The sequence below is a fragment of the Xiphophorus couchianus genome, chromosome 2 (genome assembly GCF_001444195.1).
Source record: "Xiphophorus couchianus chromosome 2, X_couchianus-1.0, whole genome shotgun sequence".
In the NCBI taxonomy this organism is placed as follows: domain Eukaryota; kingdom Metazoa; phylum Chordata; class Actinopteri; order Cyprinodontiformes; family Poeciliidae; genus Xiphophorus; species Xiphophorus couchianus.
Window position 1 is genome coordinate 19,926,350 of NC_040229.1, and position 20,611 is coordinate 19,946,960.

Genomic DNA, 20,611 nt, shown 5'->3' on the forward strand with positions numbered 1-20,611 from the left:
AAACTTCAATCAACAAATGAAGATGCAGTGACACGTTGAATTACAGCCAACATCCTCTTCCATACACAAGCCTATATCTGCCAGCCATGGATTAGCTTGCAAATTAAGGCGCTGAAGAAGAGAAAATTTGAGTTGCTTGATAAGAGCCAAATAACATCCTGCTATTGTCTTGATCCGCTGTTGCAACTTGGATCCAGCTTCCTGATTTCACTTGAAGTGGGCAAATAAATTTACTTGTGTATTTCCTGGTTGGACTTTGACCATCCATTTCAATCTGCTTTCTGATGAGTTACCAAGGCAGGCTGATTAAAACTCATCTCACTGAAGTCTTTTCCGGCTTGATCTGGGGCTTATAATGAAGATGTTGCACAGACAACCAAAAGCTGTTAATTAATGAAATAACTCCAGTCAAATCATAGATGAGGAAGGCTTGATTAATTGCATCTCTTCTTCTTTTTTTTTTTTTTTTGGCCAACACAGTTGGTCCGCTTGCAGAGCATTCCTGTGTTCTGTTCACCGGTGTCAGTGTGTAAAATAAAAAGAACCGAAAGTGCACATTTATCTGCACATTATGTGCTATTTATGCATTGCTTTCTGTGGTTAGAGCGTGAGTTTACAATATTACCCAGTCAGGTGTTTAATAATTTATATGCTGATGCTGTGGGTTACCTAACACATGATAGGCAGGCAGCGTGCAGCTCTTTGAGGAGTGTCTAGGGCTCCTTTTAAAGCAAAGACTGTCAAAGTTCCCGCCAAGGCATTTCATTTGGCTTCTTTCTCCCAGGAGGAATGTGTCGCTTCGTGTTTAGCAAACACATACCATCAGAAAGTGCCATTGCCATAGAAACTTGTTTTATAATAATAATAATAATAATAGTTGTGGTTAACTCGTCACATTCTGGCAAGTTCAAGTATGTGTTTACAGTTTTGTGCTGCACATTCAGTTCATGTGTTTGCGCACATGTTTGTCCCATCTTCAGCTTCTGCATTGGGGCTTGGTGTGGCTAATTAAAAGAATCCTACTTGCATTATTCATGTGTCTGTAATTATACATTCCTTTTGCTGATCCACAGCCAGAGACATTAAATATAGATCTGAGTCTCTGTGCCCTACCCTTCTAGGCCCCATTTTCTCTCTGTGTGTTTTGACTAGGCTCTCTCAGCATCTCTCTGTGTATCTGTCCTTATGAGTGTGTTTCCATCTCCCTGTCACCAGCCTCACTGTTGAAGCCCTCTTTTTGTTCTTTCTTTCGCTCCTCTCATCTCCTCCGCAGAGTCCTCGTTCTGATGTTCCTGTTTGGGATTCAGGCAGAACATTCGCCTGACAGCGTCTGTCCCTCTCGGATCTGTGGGCTGACCTCAAGTCACATCAGGCCAAATTGCAAACATGAGTATTAAAAATTGGCGATGACATGTCCACGGAGGGATTTAGCTGAGAAGACCTTTTGCCATCTCTGATCAATGTAGCGACAACAATTTCTCCTGAACAATAAATTCTCTACATAAAAAACCTCAAGTCCAAATTGCAAGGAGGGATGAAGGCATGTTGCACCTCAATATCTTTCTTGCAGAGAAAAGTAAATCATTCAAAACATTCAGTGCCATTTTCAATGCTTAGTTCAATGTTTACTTACTGGCCTTGTTGATGGAAGTGAATCTTTGAGGCTCCTGACTTCCAGCATGCAGAGATTTTGTGAATATATCCTTTCACATATTTACATTTTGATGAGGATCATGAAGAAAGTAGGATTTTCTTTTTTACAACTAAGTGCATCATTTAGAACTTGTCACCTAAGGGTGACGCTCACAGTTGTTTCAATATGTGTTCCAGAGTATGACAAATGAATAACTGCCTTGAAACCAGAACTTCATTACTTCAAATCACTTTTCACTTTTGTTAGTTAATGCTACAATCTGTGTATCACTGTCATGTGCACTGTGAATAAATTCCACATCCTTGTATGTACATTGACTCATGACATAGATGAGATATTTGAAAGCTGAGATGCTTGCAGACTCGAACATTACTAATTCCTTATGTTTCTGTATACAAAGAAGTAGCAGCTGGATGAGAATTGGTACCAATGTGAAAGCAGAAGCATGAATATGCTTAGATGCAGAAATCTTGTTTTATCTCTATTTTGATATATTGGGTGATTTATTTGCGGTTTGATTTGATTATTACAAGAAACAATAACTATAACTTTTGTTTACTTAAGGACAGATGTGTAATGGAGCACGCAGTTAATTGGGTAATATGAGTGATTTTACCACATCAGGCTTTTTATTTCTATTTTAGTAAGACTATTTTTAATTAATGGATTTCATACTTAAATACAATTTCTGGTTACTCTACCCACCTCAGCTCACTTTACTGGATGACAAAATAATGACTTAAGCTGTTCATCATCCATGTGAGAACTTGGTTAAAAAGCATTTAACTAGCTTTTCACCAAACCTGGTTAAATTATATGATTCAGTTCTACTCAAAGCACCAGAACATGGACATGATGTAATATTTTGTCTGCATGATTACATCATTTCCCCAAATTGCACTAACCAAGTACTCAGTACTTAAGTAGCCCTTTTCTCCAGAATCCCTTTTTACTCTTGAATAATTTTTTGGATAAATTTTTGTCTACTTTAGTAAAAATGTATTTAAATAGTGCTACTCTTGAGTACTGCTTCAACCCCCTACTAATATAGCATTCATGTGTTCTCATTTAAATTCTCCATTGTTTGGCTTTACATGTGTTCAGCTGGATCACTGCAGTTATGTTAAACAGCGGATGATGCTGCAGGTACAATGTACCTACATTCAACTGCTGGTAGAAGAAGAGTCTATAGAGGAAGTGCATTCCTTATAAATCTCTAACCACAAAGGTCCGCCTCGAAAGGGTAACTTTTTAGTCATTTTTACAAGTCTATCAAAGATTTAATGATAATTATTAACTTTGTGTTTTTATTCATATGTGCATATGCTGCTATGCTTCCGGACTCTACATCGCTGCACTTCCTGTTTGGTGATCGCTACTCTGGGACTGTTAAAGGAAATGGGGATGTGTGTGACTGGGCTAAAAGCCTAACCCAGGCCATGTTTCACAATACAGTCCGCATGAATCTACAGGTTGTTATGTGCACTGAGAGAAAGGGCAACCATAAATCATGTCTGCCTTTGTCTTTTGGTTTAATCTCACATTTTTAAACACTAGGTGGCTTGACCTTTTAATCACCTGGGGTGCCCAATTAGGTTCCAAAGGTGACTAATGCTACGCTGGCCGGATATTTAGCTCTGCCCAGTTTTTGCCCTGTGTTTTGTCTTTTCTTCTACTTTCTTGTGCTGCAGGTGTGTTTTATAAGAGTAGCCTCTTGTTTCTGACTGGAATTAGTACTGCTTAGACTTTGGCTCAGTTAATATTTGATTCATTATTCATAGCAGGGAGAAAACTTACTTTGTTCCATGGGAGCAAGTTGACTTTTTCTGTCTTCTTTTTTTTTTAACCTCAATGGAATCATTATCTGAAAACTGCTTTTTTCTATAAACTATAGCTATCTTCCAATGATATCAAAATTTGTTGATTTGAAGTGTGACAAAAATGCAAAATCAGAAGAAATCTGTAAGTTTTTATCCTATTTACCAAGAGTTTGGGTGAGATTCACATGGTGGTGACTTCAGCTGGAGCCAATAACAATTTTAATGACACTATGCAACTTGTTATATATATTTGAAATATCTAAACTGCTGGAGGTTTACGTTCCTGCATTTTGATCAGGGAAATCTCTTATGAAGGAGCTGTGGGGGAAATATATTATTTTACACAAGCTAAATAAACTGTTTCTTTATGCATGCGTCAGTGCACATCCCTTCTCGCTTCAGCACTCCAGGGCTAAACTGTTCTTCCTGCTTTTGAAGATGCTTGCTTTACTGACGTTGCTGTTGCTTTGGCTCACAGCAGTTACTGGGGAATTCAATCTGGGAAGACTAACGTCATGACTGACTGAAAATGTTAAGTGTGGAGGAGCAGAGGAAACTGTATTCTGGGAAATGAGATGAAAAAAGCAGTTTGAGGGGTTGAATCTGCTGAGTAGTGAGTTCACAGTGTTCTATCCTACATGACTCTGCGCTAATTTCTTGTACTTATTAAAATGATGACACAAATAACAATGAAAGTCCCCAAAATGCATTTTACATTAAAGAAGACAGGTTTGTGTTGTTAAACATACCTTTAGAACAATTTTATTAAATCTGTGCAATAAAACCAGTAGCAGTAGCAGCATCTCAGTAGGTTAGAATTTCACCACAACTAACTTATTTTGGTAATTTCATTTTAAAAAATGAAGCTCATGTTATATTACACAAACAGTCATATAATTCAAGCATACTTTTTGGTGATTGTGGCTTTCAGTCAGTTAAAGGGAAAATAAACAAACTTTAAGGAATAAGAATACTGAGATCTTAGGCTATACCAAAAAGTTTATCCATGTACTTTTACACACATGTGCCCTTGGATTGCTTTTGCCCAAACTGCATTAATGCAGCATGTCATGGAGCCTCTGCTAAGATGTCGAGGAAACCCTGGTTGCTTTAATAGCAGCATTCAGAATATCTGTACAATAATTGTCGACTTACCCTTGTTTTTAGAATACTCCATAGATTATGTATATGGTATTGTGAAGCAAAGAGTGGTTGAGATCCAAGGATGCCATGGTCATTATAGCAGGTGTTGGTACTGTTGACATTGTGGACAAATAAATATATGGTTCAGGCTTTTTCCTTCCGAAGCATGAGGAAGCACAGCAAGCCCCATAGCTTAAAAGTAGGGCAGCACTGGTGTCAGAGTTTGAGTTCAGCTGACTGTTAAGGTTCAAAGTTGTTGCTTTTAGAAAAATATGGCCGTGTTCTTTAGGGTTTCCGTGTTATTTCGTTTTATTACTTTTGCATGCGTCTTGTGAAGAGCTCAAATGGAATGGTGTTTACTACAGTGTGTGTGTGTGTGTGGGGGGGGGGGACCCTTGAAGCACTGAGTCAAGCTGTAGTCAACACTGTAAATTTAACCCAAACTCTTGAATGGACTTTGCTTTACAATCCTTTCCAGGCTGTGGGCATCCTTTCTTTTATTCAACTCTACTGTATATGCTTAAATGCAACTCTGTGAACAGCTAGCATCAGTGGATGTTTGCTGGACAGCTGTGAAGTCAGCAGTCTTACCTCTGATTGTATAAGAGGGGATCACCCTTTCCTTTCTTGCAGCTCCACGGTCAAATCGGTTCTTTTATTTTCATGAGGTCTTGAGAGTCTTGACTCATTTATAAAGTAGCTCATTTTCACATGTACTTTTGCTCAAGTCTTGTTAAGTATTTTGTCTTTAATTATCTGTCTCATTTAGTTTTTGCACTTTGTATCATTAATCATATTTAAATTTTTATACTTTGTCTTACCTTTGAATGTGCCATGAAAAAGAACATTTCATAGCAAAATGTTATGGGACACAATCTTTGGGGAAACTGAATTCTGGGTTTTCATAATTATCAAAACAAAATTTAACAAAATAAATAGTTAAATAAAAAGTTTAAATGTTTTGGTTATACTGTTGAAAGAAAATATCTTCAGTTATATTTTCCTTTATTGGTTACATCTGTACATAAATGAGACAAGTTACACTGTTGGGATTCCTGATGGGATAGAATCCGTTTTCTTGCCGTGCTGCAGGGGATTCCCACATCCTGCTCCATGGGCTTTTCGTATGGTTGGAGAGAGCAGCAGGAATAAGCCCTGGCACCATACTGGATTTCCTGTCGAATGCTGAATCCAGTGCAGAGCGGTAGTCCTGACGTAGAGCATTCAGGGTTAGAGAGCAGAAATGGAAAGCAGATCACAGATCTGCGCCTAAGGGCAATGAGCTTCTCAGAGCCACCGCCTCAGGGAAAGAAAGCTAAGCCAGCATAAGCTACTACCATCTGCCAGCAGTGGTTTAGCACCTTTGAAAGTTGGAGAGGTGTGAAAATGAGAGCATTTCTTTCTGATCCTTTGTTCTCCTGATGTTGGTTTGGTTTCCATATAGAAATTAATCTAGTAAGGATCCTTTAAAACGCAATCATGCTGGACCATGTGTGTTTTTGTGGTCAGCAGTTGGAGACTACAGAAGTTTTGCAACTTGCTCCTGCTCGGAAAATGAAAATCATGAGATGGCTTAATCTATCTTCTGAGGTGATCTTCATTCTTCCTTTTTGTGGTCTGACGAATTACAGCTGCAGTAGGTAACTTTTTGTTTCCCAAAAATATATTTTTTACATTTGTTAAAACTGTGTTCATCACATGACAAAAGAATATGAAACGGGCAATATGTGGCTAAAAAAAATAAAAAGTAAAAATCAAGCACCATTGGATTATCTCAGTGGTCCTATTGCCATATGCAGAAATTTGCTACTTCCAGGCAGAAACAACTAATCAGTCAGGAAGAATGTCTTAGCACTGTCAATCATGCTGCTCATATCCTGCTTCTGCACAGAACACACTGTCATTCAGGCGCAAGGTTGCCATTGTGCTGCAGCTGTGCTAATGACGGAGAGATAACATAATGTTACAGGAAAACTAACAATTTGAGTTCAGTACAAACTCTGCTGCGGTGGAGGAGATATGGAGGGAGGACTTTAGTGTAGCGCAGAACAAAGAGGGAAGGACCTATAAGTTGTGCTTGTTAAACTTTTCAGTCAGTCCATGGTTTTCTCAGAACTCGCTACTGCAGCTTTAAGAAATAGGCAAATGAAAACACAACAATGAAGGCATATTAGTAGCGCGTACGAGTAGGCAATCAGTTAGGAAAAAGAAATCTTAGCATTTGACCACATGTTAAGTATTTCTCAAAAATACTCTTATGTAAAATAATAGGATGGGGTTGTTTTATGGAGATTATTTATACTGTTGACCTATTGCACCCTAACCCTTCCTACAAAAGGAAGGGTTAGAGTCCATACACATCCAAAAAACAGGGAAGGTATGCTCAGTTAAGTCAATTAGATAGTATCATTGTTCAAGAAGTTACGAGTAGATGCTGTTGCCACAAATAAACTGTAGGACCCTCTTGGGATACTTTTCAGGACAGCATGTTCAGCAGTGATGCTCTTCCATGAATCAAAATAACTTATGAAGACACAGCAAAGTGGGCCGCGAAGCCCATTAAAAAATCAGTGGTGGCACATGGCACTGTGGTGTAGAGGAAGAAATCCACTGGAATAATGTGTTTTATTTTATGACTTCTTCAGTACAATGTTTGAACTTTATGCATGTTTTAGTACCAATTTCGCTCTGCAACTTATGAGAAAAGTGAAAAAAAAAAATCTTTATTATTGTAATAAATTTTAAAGTTCTTTAGTCTTTGAATGTGCTGAGCTCAGCGTTTGATAAAGCATTTTCAGTCACCCCTAACATGTCAAAAGCTGCAGAGGGGTGATTGAAACCAGGACTTTGCAGCAATGAAGCACCACTTTTACAACTTTGATGCTATGAGCCATAGAGCAATGTTCTCCCTGTCTCTTCCACCAGCATTCCTTCACATTACATCATTAATCACAGGGAGATAAAAAATTGCAGAGCTGGGACAACAGCTGGTGGTAAGTCAGTGGTAACCTTTTGGTGTTATTGATTTTGGAGAGGGCCAAAGAGTGAAAGACATCAATATACACTGGCACACGCCATAAACTTCATAGCACAGCAGCCTGCTGTTTTCCATACACTTGCTGCTTCTCCATTATGTAACCATACTAGTTCATAATTTACCTATTGTTAGTCCTGGACTTGTTTTAATTTGGACATTTCCCATTTTGGCTAAATTTATTCATGTTTTATAACTCTTGGATCTTAATCGGATGTTATTACCGTAGCTGGAATATGAGGAACCCTGTGTTTCAGTGGTTGGAATAAAATTGGAGCATTAATTAATTGAAGCTGCCTCACTGACGGTTTTCTCAGTGAGCAGGTTTGATACATTATACAACTGATTGTACACATAATACAGGTCAGCAAAAAAAAAAAAATAGTTTTAGCTTGATGGACAACCAGTAGAGCTCCAAACCATACAGTAGAGATTGGATATTTCTCAAAATAATTTTAAACAGTAATAAGAGATTGATGTTATAATGTTTCATAGAAGTACAATGGCCCTAAAAAATACTGTGAAGTAATTTAGGGGTAAAATATTCTGTAGTTGCTATTTTGATTTGATAGTGAGCTAAAATGGCAATTACCTGCACCTAATAATTTCTAAAATGGAAACTGAAAGACAAAAAAGACATCTTTAAGCTGTAAAACATGCTACTCACTTGCATATAGACATTGAGATTACAGACAACTTTGATAAGATTCTGTTCCCTTATGTATCAGCCAAAGTTTTGCATTTAAACCTACAAGGTCAGACATTTTACCTGTTTACTCCAAAAAGATCCAGATGAAACCCGAGTGTTACCGAGAGCTTTCCATATACGTATATAGTCTTTGTAGCAACCACTCCCATGTCTGCTTACCAATTTGTCATCCAGAGCTGCAGTATTCCAGTGAGATTAGCTCTCAATCCCACCTCCCCATCTCAAAAGGGAAAACACTTCCATCAATTATTCTTTTTATAAAGTGCCAGATTTGTCATGCAAATTCCTACGTTGAACGTTTGTTAAGCTATTTTATTGTATCCATTTAATTTTTAAGGCATACTGTTTATGTATTTTCTGTCTCAAAGCAACCTTAGATCTTCCATTATTGTGCTCCAAACGTCCTTGTAGCTCACAAAGTGATTGTAAAATCATAATGTGCTGTGTTCCCTGTGCACGTTTTTGTCTTCCTTAATGTGCCCTCAGCTCAAGAAAAGCCTGGCTCTGTCAAAAGATGGATAGTGAGGCAAACAACTCTGTTAACTTTTCAGGCATTTGCAGATATATTTTCTCTTTTAATGTGTTTATCATGACTCATGAGCTTCTCTATAGCAGCCATTAACATATGATTATCGTCTCAAAGCTAATAGCTTTGTCTGTTGTTCTCTTCTTCCTAAATCTTGTCTTTTTCCCCATCTTTAATGTTCCTTTCTTTACTGTTTCCTTCCTTTTTTCTGTCGTTTTCTCTCGTGCTTTCACTCTTCTGTGTGACTCCACATTCTGCCCTGCAGCTCTTCAACATCCCAGATTGAAGCCTTACTCCCACACAATGCTCTCCATTATTGCTTAATTATCTGTGGCCTGCCATTTGAATAATGTGCAATCTCTTAATCTCTTTCACATTTGCTTTTGCTTGCTGTTATTTTTATTTCCTTCTAACTTTCTCTTGTTTTGTGATGTCTAAGAATCATCAGAAAACTTCTTTACACCACTCCATGTTTCACTTCCTCCTTAGAGCCAATTGACTCACTAGTTAGTTCATAAGACTGTAAAAAAGACACAACTTAAAGTGTAAATAACCCCCCTCAGAAAGCATAACTCCACCCCTGGCAAATTTTGAAAAATTCCAGCAAAGTCAGCAGAGTCGAGAGACCCAGCTGAGTGTGGGGATGAGCGAAGGGGTGAGTCAGGGTGTGATCAGGACGAAAGAAACACTGTTGTCAACTTATCCACTTTATCGCTATATTTAAAAATTTTAAGACACTTCTAGTGACATTTTTCAAAACAACTGGTGATAAATCTAGCATCTCTTTTTCTGTGCTGTTGGAGACTTTTATGGCAAAAACTTTCTGCAGCTCAGCTGCAGGCAGCATGTCAGTCCTGAGTGAGCAGCCATTAGCCGCTATCAGCATATTTTGCTTCCTATTTTTTTTTTTTTAAGTAAAGTGTATTTCAGCTACATTGTAGATCTGTTCAACACTATACCTTCGCTAATAGTCAGAGCAGAGGAGACCTATTCTACTACATATCTGCGTTGAAAATAAACCACACATTTGTTAAGCTAAGTAACGCTATCTATCAATGCTCGCCAGTCACCATGGCAACGCTCAGAACAACTCCTGACTCACCACCTGGCGGGGACAAAGAAGTGGGGAGGGAGCGCTGTGCTTTTATACCCAAATTGATGAAGTTATAACAAACCGTGAGGACAATTGAACTGCGTAAGAACCGTTTGACAGGAAAGGCCAGGACAAATAATGGCGACTCAAAAGAATTGCACAAAAATGCCAAAATTTGCACAAAACATAAAGATAAACTATTTAGATAGTTTATCTGTAAAAACGTTGATTTGGGGGCGAGTTTCACTTTGAGAGTTTGGTAGTTGCAGCTTTGGTTGGCAAGATGTAGCAAAGTGCCATTTTTGAGTAAAGCCAAAGACATAAAATAAACAATAACCACTGTACAAGCTCATTGCAGCCATTTCTCTCTCTTCGAATATACTGTATATATGCCTGTTTAATGAACTGTAGCTTACCTTTCAACTTAAAAATGAATAGATAAATCTATTAAAGAAAAAAATCTCAAACTAACAGAGCTAGATATACAATTAAATAAATATAGTATAGTATAGCAGTTTAAAAATATTAAGTCCTTTAGAAATAATTATTTTTCAGAATTAATTCAATTCTGTTTTTTTTCTTCTTTAAATTCTTTGTGAGATATATCAAATTATTACCTTTATAGTCTTCTGTTCTCTGAAGCACCGTGGCACCATAGGATAATCTATTAAAAGCATGAACTGACATGTGTTTATATGGGTGCATTTGTTTCAGTTTGTTAAAAGTTATCTGATTGAATTTTTTGAAATGTGTATGTGTCTGCATGGTCCCTGCAGAAAATCAATTGGAGCTTTTCTCATGGCTCGTCCCGTATCAAATGCACACGCTGCTTTATTCCAGTGAAAATGTGCTCATTGCAGTCTCCCTGTCTGTTGTCTTCACTGTTTGTGACTGATCATTTACCTGAAGCAACAGTACGTAGGGACATTAAGTAAAATAGAGTAGCAAAAGTGCTTTTGTGTTCAGTAGAAAACCACAAGATTTGTTTGAGATATGGGGATTATTTGTAAATGTATTCCTAGTAGAACATCAAACACGCAAATGTATTTTCTTGTGTTGTTTTTTTTAAGTAAAGTATTATTATTTCAGCTACATTGTAGAAATATGCCATCGTAATCCACTTCCCTCGGCTTTATGCAATTTTGTTTTAGTGTAATAGTTAATAATGAGTACATGGCCATTGCTTTTTAAAGCTGTTTGTACTCAATTTAAATTGCAATTGTTTTCCATTGGTTTGGTACATTACAGAAATCAATAGCAGACAATAAACACTCACTCACTGCTTTTATGAGTCAAATAAAACTTAGAAGGGCAGTTCAAGTAACTGTGTTCACTCCAGAAGTCATTATGGTCATTTTGAACAAGAGTTTACAAGCCATTTTACATGTTTCTGATCAATACACTTATTAGTCTTAGCAAAAATATAACAATAATTTTCATCACAATGCTATTTAATCTGCATGTTTGTAGATCCAATCACCCTTTTGTTTACCGAGTAACTTTCTACATGCGTTTTACACAACCAGCTTGTTCATTGTTGCCATGTTTTTGCCTCAAATTAGAGAATAGACATCGTATTATTCGGAATTTCACATTAATGACCTTATTGTCTTTACTCTTTTCACAGGGTTGGTAAAGCTTGGAATTCACTGTGTGACATGCCAGAAGGTTGCCATAAAGATCGTCAACCGCGAGAAGCTCAGCGAGTCGGTACTAATGAAGGTAAAGTTCCAAACTTAAGATTTATGGTTTTAAAATCTTAACCCAGTCGAATATTTTGCATTTTTATTCTGCATTAGGTTTTGTGTTACATTAAAGAAACAGTTTTCAAAAGGCCTCATTGCTTTTTTTGTTGTTTTTAAACAAATTATTTTGTATCACAGATCAACTTTTAATCCTTTCTCCCATGGTATGTCTTGTTCTTTTTATAAATATTTTTTTTTCTTCTGTTGTCACAAATCTTAAACTGCTGCATAATAATGACATATGTTTTAAGTCTAGTGTACAGGAAAGTCAAGCTGATACACACTTTGATATGTATTTCTAGAAAATGAGTGGGGTGTGTTGAAATGACATGCAGCACTAAACAAAAGTATTTTAAATGAGATCTTGTATCGATTCCTGAGTGACAATGTAGTTTTCTGAACTGTGCTTTCTGTCACTTTTAGATTTACTCACCGCTTTACAAGTTCAGTTTACCTCTGTTCATAAAAAAAACAAGAGTTTAAGATTGATTCATCCTCAGCAGCTCGTCATATGCGAAGCAGTCTTGATAAAGTTGTTTTCAAATTCGACAGTCACTCGTGTGTTCAATTTTGTTAGAAAAGGGTCAAGCAAACTAAACCTCCACTCCCACTCATAAAAATCCCATTTTATTAAAGGATTTATAGTGAGCTACTTGAAATGTAACTGCTATTAAAGTCTCAGTGCACATCACCTGCACAGTGCCTTGGTAGCTCAGATTTCATTTCACTGTAAAAATACTTTTTTTTTTTCTTGCCAATCTTTGCTAGATACTCAACCTTACTTTATGAGTGAACAGCCAGATTTAGTTGCAAGCTGGTCACTGAATTGCTGTTTCTAAAAATGACTGTAGCACTTCTCGCAGCAGATACACTGAATGACACCTATGTGTGTTGTGCACACATATAGTGTGCACACAGATTGAAAAAAAAGTCTGCGGCATCTCCAGCTTTCACCTGAATAGCATATCAGGCAATTTTTTGTCTTGTTCATTGTGAAAGAGATTCACTGCTATACAACACTTAAAAACAAAATAAAGTTGGGCTCTTTGCAATGGCTCTCCATAGACATATACAGGCAGATGTAAAAAGTTAGAATATTATAAAGGTTATATGGTATATTGATTTCTTACACATTAAGTCAAATATTTCAAGTGTTTATTTCCTTGCCATTTTGATTATTTTAGCTCACATATAGTGAAATACAGGTAAATATTGGTGCTAAAATGTGAATAATATTTTTTTGTCTTCATTTAAATAAAGTAACTTTTTTAGATAGTCAAATAGACTGTAGATAATATGATTTTAAGATGGTGTACATATTTCAGTAATTTACACCATGTATTTATGTGGTCTTTTGAGTCTGTTACAGGATGCCACACCCTTCTCTATAAATGACACGACGTCATAAAACACTCCAATCTCTGTTCTGGCTTTGCATCAATGTGTGCCACCCTAAAATTCTCACTCACTCCATCAGGCCAACCCTTGCAAATATTTCTAGAGTTTCCCAAAAAGACTTAACCTTGATCACTGCTAACTTTTGAAAGCTCGGGTAAACATAAACCCTTTTTTATATCCTTTTTTTGTATAACATTTCTTATTTATGCTGTTTGAAAATAAAGCACGTAAGGAAAAGAACTACATGAGGCTTAACTGAAAAATGGCTATTGAAAGCTTTGAAGCTGCAACTTTAAACACATTTTTGCTTAATCTTAAAGAGATTAAGCAAAAATCTCAACCTTACTTTACTAAATAAGTATCTGTACGTTCCTCATTAAATGTCATGATAATTTAGTAAGTGTCAGAAACTTTGATTGGCCACTTACAAAGAGAGAGCCATGAAAAAGAGAGAGTTTCTCTCTCTCTCTTTTTTTTTAAAATCAAGTTGCTTTTTGCTCTTTCTCAAAACATCCCAGGACTCCTGCAGGGCAGCTTCATTCTATCTCAGCTCAAAATAGTCATTATATGAAGAGTTTCTTGAGTTGATGGGATGGTTATAAAAAAAAAAAAAACTGGAGGTAACCAGGAAACAAAGGACTATTTCACAAGATGCTCCAACTTGGAAATTTTCTTTCACTGGATCCAAGCAGAGAGAAGTACTTACTGTAATTGGAAAGCAGGAAGTGAATGGGTTTGCAGTCAGAAATTTGAAATTCCCTCAGTTTTCATCATTTCATGCAGTAACACCATTAGACTTCAGATGAAATGCTCTTTGTGCTTGGATATTGCTGTTTGATAAACATTCTGTATACATCAACTCCTTGCTGTGTGGAAATCCTCCACAGTCTTGTTTTTTTTTTTTTGCACTCACTCCACTGCTTGACTCTAGAAATAACTCTTTGTCTGTCTCTTACTCCACTCAACATGCAGTCAACTATTTCCATGAAGGAAAAGACTGGCCATTTCTGTCGCCTTTGCTCTGACAGAAGTATTATTAGGTGTAGCAGAAGTGGTTGGTGGAACAGCTGCAATATGTGACAACAGTAAGGTGCGGCAAAAACTGACAGGTCTCCGACAGGACACACACTTGCTGAAGCTGCAGTTCAGAGCCAATTACCGAGCTCTGACATAGTCATTCTTCGCCTAACTGCTGGTCCTCCGTTGGTGCGTGTGTAGCAAGCAGATGTGTACTCATGTGAAATATCTGCATTGAAAGACAGAACTATTAGAGAGATTATTTTAAAGATATTAATGTAATTTTTCATCAAACTTCTTCAGAGAATTGTTAGAGAACCTTAGGGGACAAACAGTATCATAAAGACAGAAGCTCAATAGAGTTTTGGAAAAGTTTAAAACAGGATTTGGTTATTAAGAAGTATTTCAATCTTTGAGAATCTTAGATGGCTCTATGTAAACCAGTCACTGAAAATTGAAAGATTACACTTCGCACTTCTTATTTTGCAAATAAGATCCACAATCAAATCTCCAGTTCTTAGGTTTCTGCTGCTCCTGGACAGATGTTGACTGCATCCTCCAGCCTCTTTTTCACAATATTCCAATTGTTTTGCACTGCAATCTCTGGTGCTTCTTTTTGTCCTGTCTGCTTGTTTGCCTGTCAAACTGTCAAAGTCACCGGGCAGCACTCTCCTGCTAGGCTCCGGCTGTGAAATGTCACCTTTTAATATGATAATGTCTTTGGTCCCCGTGGTGCCATTAGGGAGAAAATCTGACTCCCCTGGACAGGTATGTGTGTGCAGCTCTGCTGAAGATACACTCGCGAACAGCTACAGATAATAGACAGAACTGCTCAATAAGAAAATTTCTCCGATACATATACCGCACAGGGAGAGACACATTACTATGTCTGTGCATGTATGTGTCCTTTATGACCTGTGTCATCCCTCTCCGTCTGTCCTTCTGCTGACTGGCCTTAAGAGTCAAAGGTCTACGGAGATGAGTAGACAGGTTGAATTAATTGTCTTAGAGATTTTTGGCGGAGACCTCTCAGCTCGATTCACTGTGTTGAACTTCATATAACTAATCTCGAACATTTTAATCCATGGCCCTACAGGCTGTGACCTAATAGAGCAGAGAGAGCACTGAACTTTCTTGGATAACATATTCATCGGTGAACTTCCTGTCAGTTTTCTAACAAGAGAATAAGCCTTGACTGTTTTAAAGAACAAGCAGAAGCCAGTGTTTTTATTTTATATATAAAATGTAGCAATGCAGCTACTTGAATAATAAGTGTCTCTGTCTGTGGGAAAAGCCGCCTGTCATATTTTGAAGGATGAGATAGAAACAGACACATAGAGAATAAATTGTATGCACATATGACAGTATGTCAGCAGTATTGGGCACTGAGGGTAAACAGAACAGGGGACGGCAGCCTGATCTAAGGACTGTTGAAAATCAACCATTATTCTGTGGGGGTGTGTTTGTGTGTTTTGAGTCCATATCTCAAGACCCGGGTCCATGTTTCTGAAAGTCAGCCAGCTTCTCTGTCTATATCTGCCACAACTGTGCCGTGGGCCTTGAAGGATGAGACTCAGTGGGAGCAGGAGGTGGGGTGAAAGAGAACCAGGCAGAATAGAGAGAGAGATGGAGATGCTGTGTGGACCCCCCACTGAGACATGATAACACAGATGCCTGTGTAGGGACATCGCATCTCTACTTACATTTCCTCCCTAAAGTGGGAGTGTTTTCTATTGATCTGTTAACATGACATTCACACAAACAGAGCAGGCAAGTTGTCATGGTTATTACTGGGGTTTCATGCAAATAAAATAATATCACTATAAAGTGACAATAAAGTCTGACATTTTGCTAAGCTGAGCATGCATGTCAGACAAAGCTAGTGAACACATATAAGAGATGTGTGATTTTAAGATCAAGTTAAGTATAAAAGTATAGATAAGCCAACAGAGATTCAGCTTTACAGCTTTAACTGTATAGATATTAACCAGTTTGAGATTATCACAACATAACCTTACATTAAAATGTCATGGTTTGACTATATTGTGCAAAACTTTGTGGAGTACAATATTACCACCAACATTTTATTTATTTAAAATAAAATGTAAGAACTGTTGTCACTGCTTGTAAAATATATATTATTGATTGTATAATAAAATAACATTTATTGATTTTGATGGGAAAAGAAAATTGCTCAAGTAACTTTTAAAGCCTAGTCACCAAAAAATGTGGATTAAACGTACTTATCAACTGCTTATTGTACAAAATGTTACACATTTTTTTAATTTTTTGACATTGTATTGAGCAACAATAGGACCCTAACAAGCCAGTATTAGCCGGCTCATCTGTCAAGCTATCAGTTGCGGTAGCAAGCCTACAGTCAGCTGCTGAATAGACATGCCATTCATAGCTTGCCAACGATAGCTGTAAAGCTTTATTACCTTATTGAGAGTGACGGATGTAGCATCTTTAGTTTCAGCATCATCACTATCCATGTTTTTTTGCAGCTGGATATATTTCCAAAAACTCAAATGTGTTTTGAATTTAAGCTTGGGAGGTTTTAAGGAGGGTACTAGGAGTGTATTAGCTTTCTTTCAGCCAGATGACTGTTTTCAGCAACAGGTTGTTATTCTATAGCCCATTTCAGATCATAGTGGCACAAAAAACACTGAACAGTGAACCCTGTATTTCAGATCATTTTGTCCTTAAACAAGATACAAGCCAATCTTCTGAAATCAAAGGTCTTTCAGAGATTGCAGTTTAGAGTCCTGAAATAAAGGGAAGTATACAACTTCGGGGAAATGTTTATCTCTGCGCAAACAATTTCGAAGTGGTGTGATGGAAAACATTAACAGTTTTTTAAAATCGTATACATTTAATATCTTTACATCTTGAAATGTCCTTAACTCTTTAAGTATAATTAGAAATATAAAGAAGTTGTTGTTTTTTTCTCCAATTGCAGCAGGGGTTTGCACAAATAACATAAAGCAAAAAATTATGTTGAATTATGGTGTATATTGTACCTTAAGATTGAAAGTGAATCTTTGTGGTGTCCCTTTAATTTAAAGTAAGTTGTTTATACATATTGTTATTGTTATGACTTGAAGAAATTTTTTTGTGGTTCCAAATTGATTATACTTTATGATGTTGGTAGAAATATGTATTTGTGTTTTAACAGCTTTGACTTTGTTAGTGTGAGAAATTAAACATCAGTGAAGTAGGTACTGCGCACTTGTGTTTTGGGCAGATTGATATTTTCATTAAGTTGACATATCATTTTCTTAATTTCATTTTGGCTTGGCAATATTGAAATACTATCTTTTCAATTGAATGTTTGTCATCACACAATGGTACTTCTGTCTGAGATGGGTTGCATATAAAAAAATTATAAAGGGGTCCAAGGACCCTCACAGACTGGTAGAAATGATAACATTGACATCAAAGAGACCTTTTGGTCAGACAGAAAAGGAAGCGATATTTGAATTTTGCTTAAGTTGAGCAGAACCTTAATAACTCAAGATAATGGGATGCAAGTACAAGGGGCACCTTCTTCTCTTTTAACACTCAATGCATAGAGATGCATAGCAGCAGGAAGTGAAAATGACAGAAACCCCGAAAAATAAATTATGGTGTCAAAATAATTAAAGAGCATGCAGACTGTCGCAGCATTTAGATCAATTTCTGTCTAATTTAGTTACTATGTTCTAGTTAGCAATATTTTATTTCTTATTTTGAAAAGTGGCTCAAAGAATTGGGCCTTTAGAAACAGGAAGACTACTTCCTGTTTCAGATTAATTACTATCTGAATGTATACTTCCCTCTGATCAACTTAAAAATATACTTATAATACAAAAAAATGCAACTTTTTACTCTGTCAGTCATAATAAATCTACATTGTACATTCTCATCTTTTCCTCATATATCATTGCAATCCCTAAAACCTTTAGCATTTTGGCCACCATTATCTGTATAAGGTGTTGGTCTTTAACCTAGTAAAAGTTGGTCCAACCTACTAATTAAATTAATTCAAGAAACAAATCCAGTGACCTTCTAGTTAGGTACTTAGGATTATGTCCTAGATGACTGAAAATCCACACCTGTGTAAATTAATGGCAGAGTGTGAAGTCATGACATTTGGAAAATAATAGTCATCATTTCAACACACAAAATGCAATGATACCTTCTTAGAAAATGTTTGAGGGCTCTCTAGGTTAAGTTGTGCTTCAGGAGATTCAATTAAAACTGTAAGATGGAAATATTTTATCACATGAGAATATTGTGCATTTTTGTTAAACTTTGAGAAAGCCTAATTCTGTTGATAATGGGTGTTAGACATACCTGCTGAAGACACTGATATAGGGGAGAACGTGGATGAAAACGAAACATTTACTGGAGCATAATATTAGCTTTACCATGTCTTATACAACACAACCTATCTTTCTAGAGAAAGGGAAAACTTTATTAAGGCTCAGCGTAGTCTAGGGCTGAGTTAAATCATTACAAGCTTGCAGCACTAACAACTGGCACAGGGAGTGGGGGTATCTTTGGCATGCAGCAGTTGGTAGTTGCTGTTGTTGCCTGCTCTGTTTCTCCCTCTGAGCCAGCGAGCTGGTGGCGGCTGCTGCTGTCGGGATAAGGACAACTAATTAGCCGGAGTGACTTTCTCTCCTCCTAAAGCTGCATGACATCAAAGTCACTCTGCTGTCCCCAAGACCAGAGAGAGAACGAAAGAGAGGGAGAGGAGGGATGAAGAAAGAGAAAGGTGCATGTGGGGGGAGGGTTGGGATAGTGGATGAACTTAAAGTTTCAATATTTTCTGAAGATGATTTGGAATATCAATGCTTTACTTATTTTTTAATTATGTATATTTTTTTAATTAAACAGAGGTTTGTTTTGTGTCTGTCTTGCCCTTGATTTACAAAATTCTTTAACCACACTTCCTTAATTGTATTTTGCTTCATATTAGTCGAAGTTTGAATGTCATCATTTAGATTTTACACTACCAGATTATAATTAATAAATATAGTGAACTATAAGGCAACAATATAAAAGTAATCTCTAACTCAAAAGTTGATGTTGTGTTGAATCTATACATGCCAAACAACGAGAACATAGAGCTACTAAAGATGTGTTTTGCTATAACAATCAGGCTGAATGGAAGATGGATTTCTATCAGACTTTGGTTGCTATGTTTTTTGTTGGCAGGGCTGTGACTTTTCTATTCTACTAACAAATACACACTGATCTGAACTCCTCCATTGTAGCTTCAGCTGCATGTTTCGGGTCATGGTTCTGCTGGTATGAAAATAGCCTTAGTGTCACGTTTTATTGCCTCCTCTAACATTCATGTAGTTTTTAAAAAAGACATATTTCTGTAGTTGGCTTCACCCATCTTCCCAACAAAAAATGCTATTAGGAAAAAGTGTCTACACATGATTTCCTAATGAGGATATTTTATTTATGGTGACCGTATGAAGTTTTTTTTTCTTTTTTTCTTCTTGCTGCACAAATCTCTTTTTATGTAAGAAAAAGAAAAATCCTTTTGTCCTCATCCAGCCAGAGCACATTCTTTCACATATATGTGCTGTACTCTACATATGGTAAATATGTATGGTAATATGGTATTATGGTAAACTGCAAACAGGTTGTTTTTGTGTCTTTCTTTCAACAATTGCCATTTCTTGTCATTTTTCCATTTTGACCAAGTTGATGGAGTGTACAAATAACGGTTTTCCTGATAACAAATATTTCCACCTATGAGCTATGAGGCTCTGCTGCTTCTCTGACCTTGCCACAAGTATCTTGTGCATTTCTGACTTACTCTACTCACTTCATACCCTTTAATATGCCAATGATGCATTTGAACAATGCATGATGCTGTTTGGTCACTAATGTTCTATAATAAACATTGAAGACTTTCTTAGATCATTTGCATTTATACTGAGATTACATTGTAAACAAGTGGACTCTATTTAATAATTAGGTAACTTCTGAAAGCAAAAGGTTGCAACGTGTTTTTTAGGCCTATCAAAGTAAAACGATGTGAAACATATGTGGAACCTTTTATTTGTTTTAAAAAAATCAAATTATGGGCTAATTTGTGTCGATTCACTTAAAAATCCCAATAAAATAAAACAAGATTGTTGTGTGAAACACTGTAGAGAGGAAGGGGTATGAATACTTTTTACAAGGCTTTGTATACCAGCCAACATAAACTGTTGAGTGAGTGAGGAGCGTAATGCTTTGACCACATGAATCAGTTTTAATCATGTTATCCTGACACCTCAGTGACTGCGACACAGCTTTTCTCTCTGCCATCTTTTCTCTTTCCCTCCTAATGATTAGATTGGCCATTTTGTATTGCTGCCAGTGGGTTGGGTAAAGAGATGCCTGTGTGTGGATTGTGCACATCCATGCCTCGGAGCGTGCACAAACACTGCTTGAAATAAATGGCTTTCATATGTTCTGCCCC

General features: G+C 36.9%; 1 protein-coding gene across 3 annotated transcripts in view; it reads left to right on the top strand.

Annotated features, from left to right (window-relative positions):
• Nucleotides 1–20,611, top strand: part of brsk2a (BR serine/threonine kinase 2a) — a 196,017-nt gene that overhangs the window by 102,665 nt on the left and 72,741 nt on the right. For all 3 annotated transcript variants that reach the window (XM_028003052.1, XM_028003032.1, XM_028003043.1), the window contains exon 2: nt 11,607–11,701. In XM_028003052.1, coding sequence (XP_027858853.1) covers nt 11,607–11,701 — 95 coding nt within the window. The remainder of the gene's footprint in view (nt 1–11,606; nt 11,702–20,611) is intronic.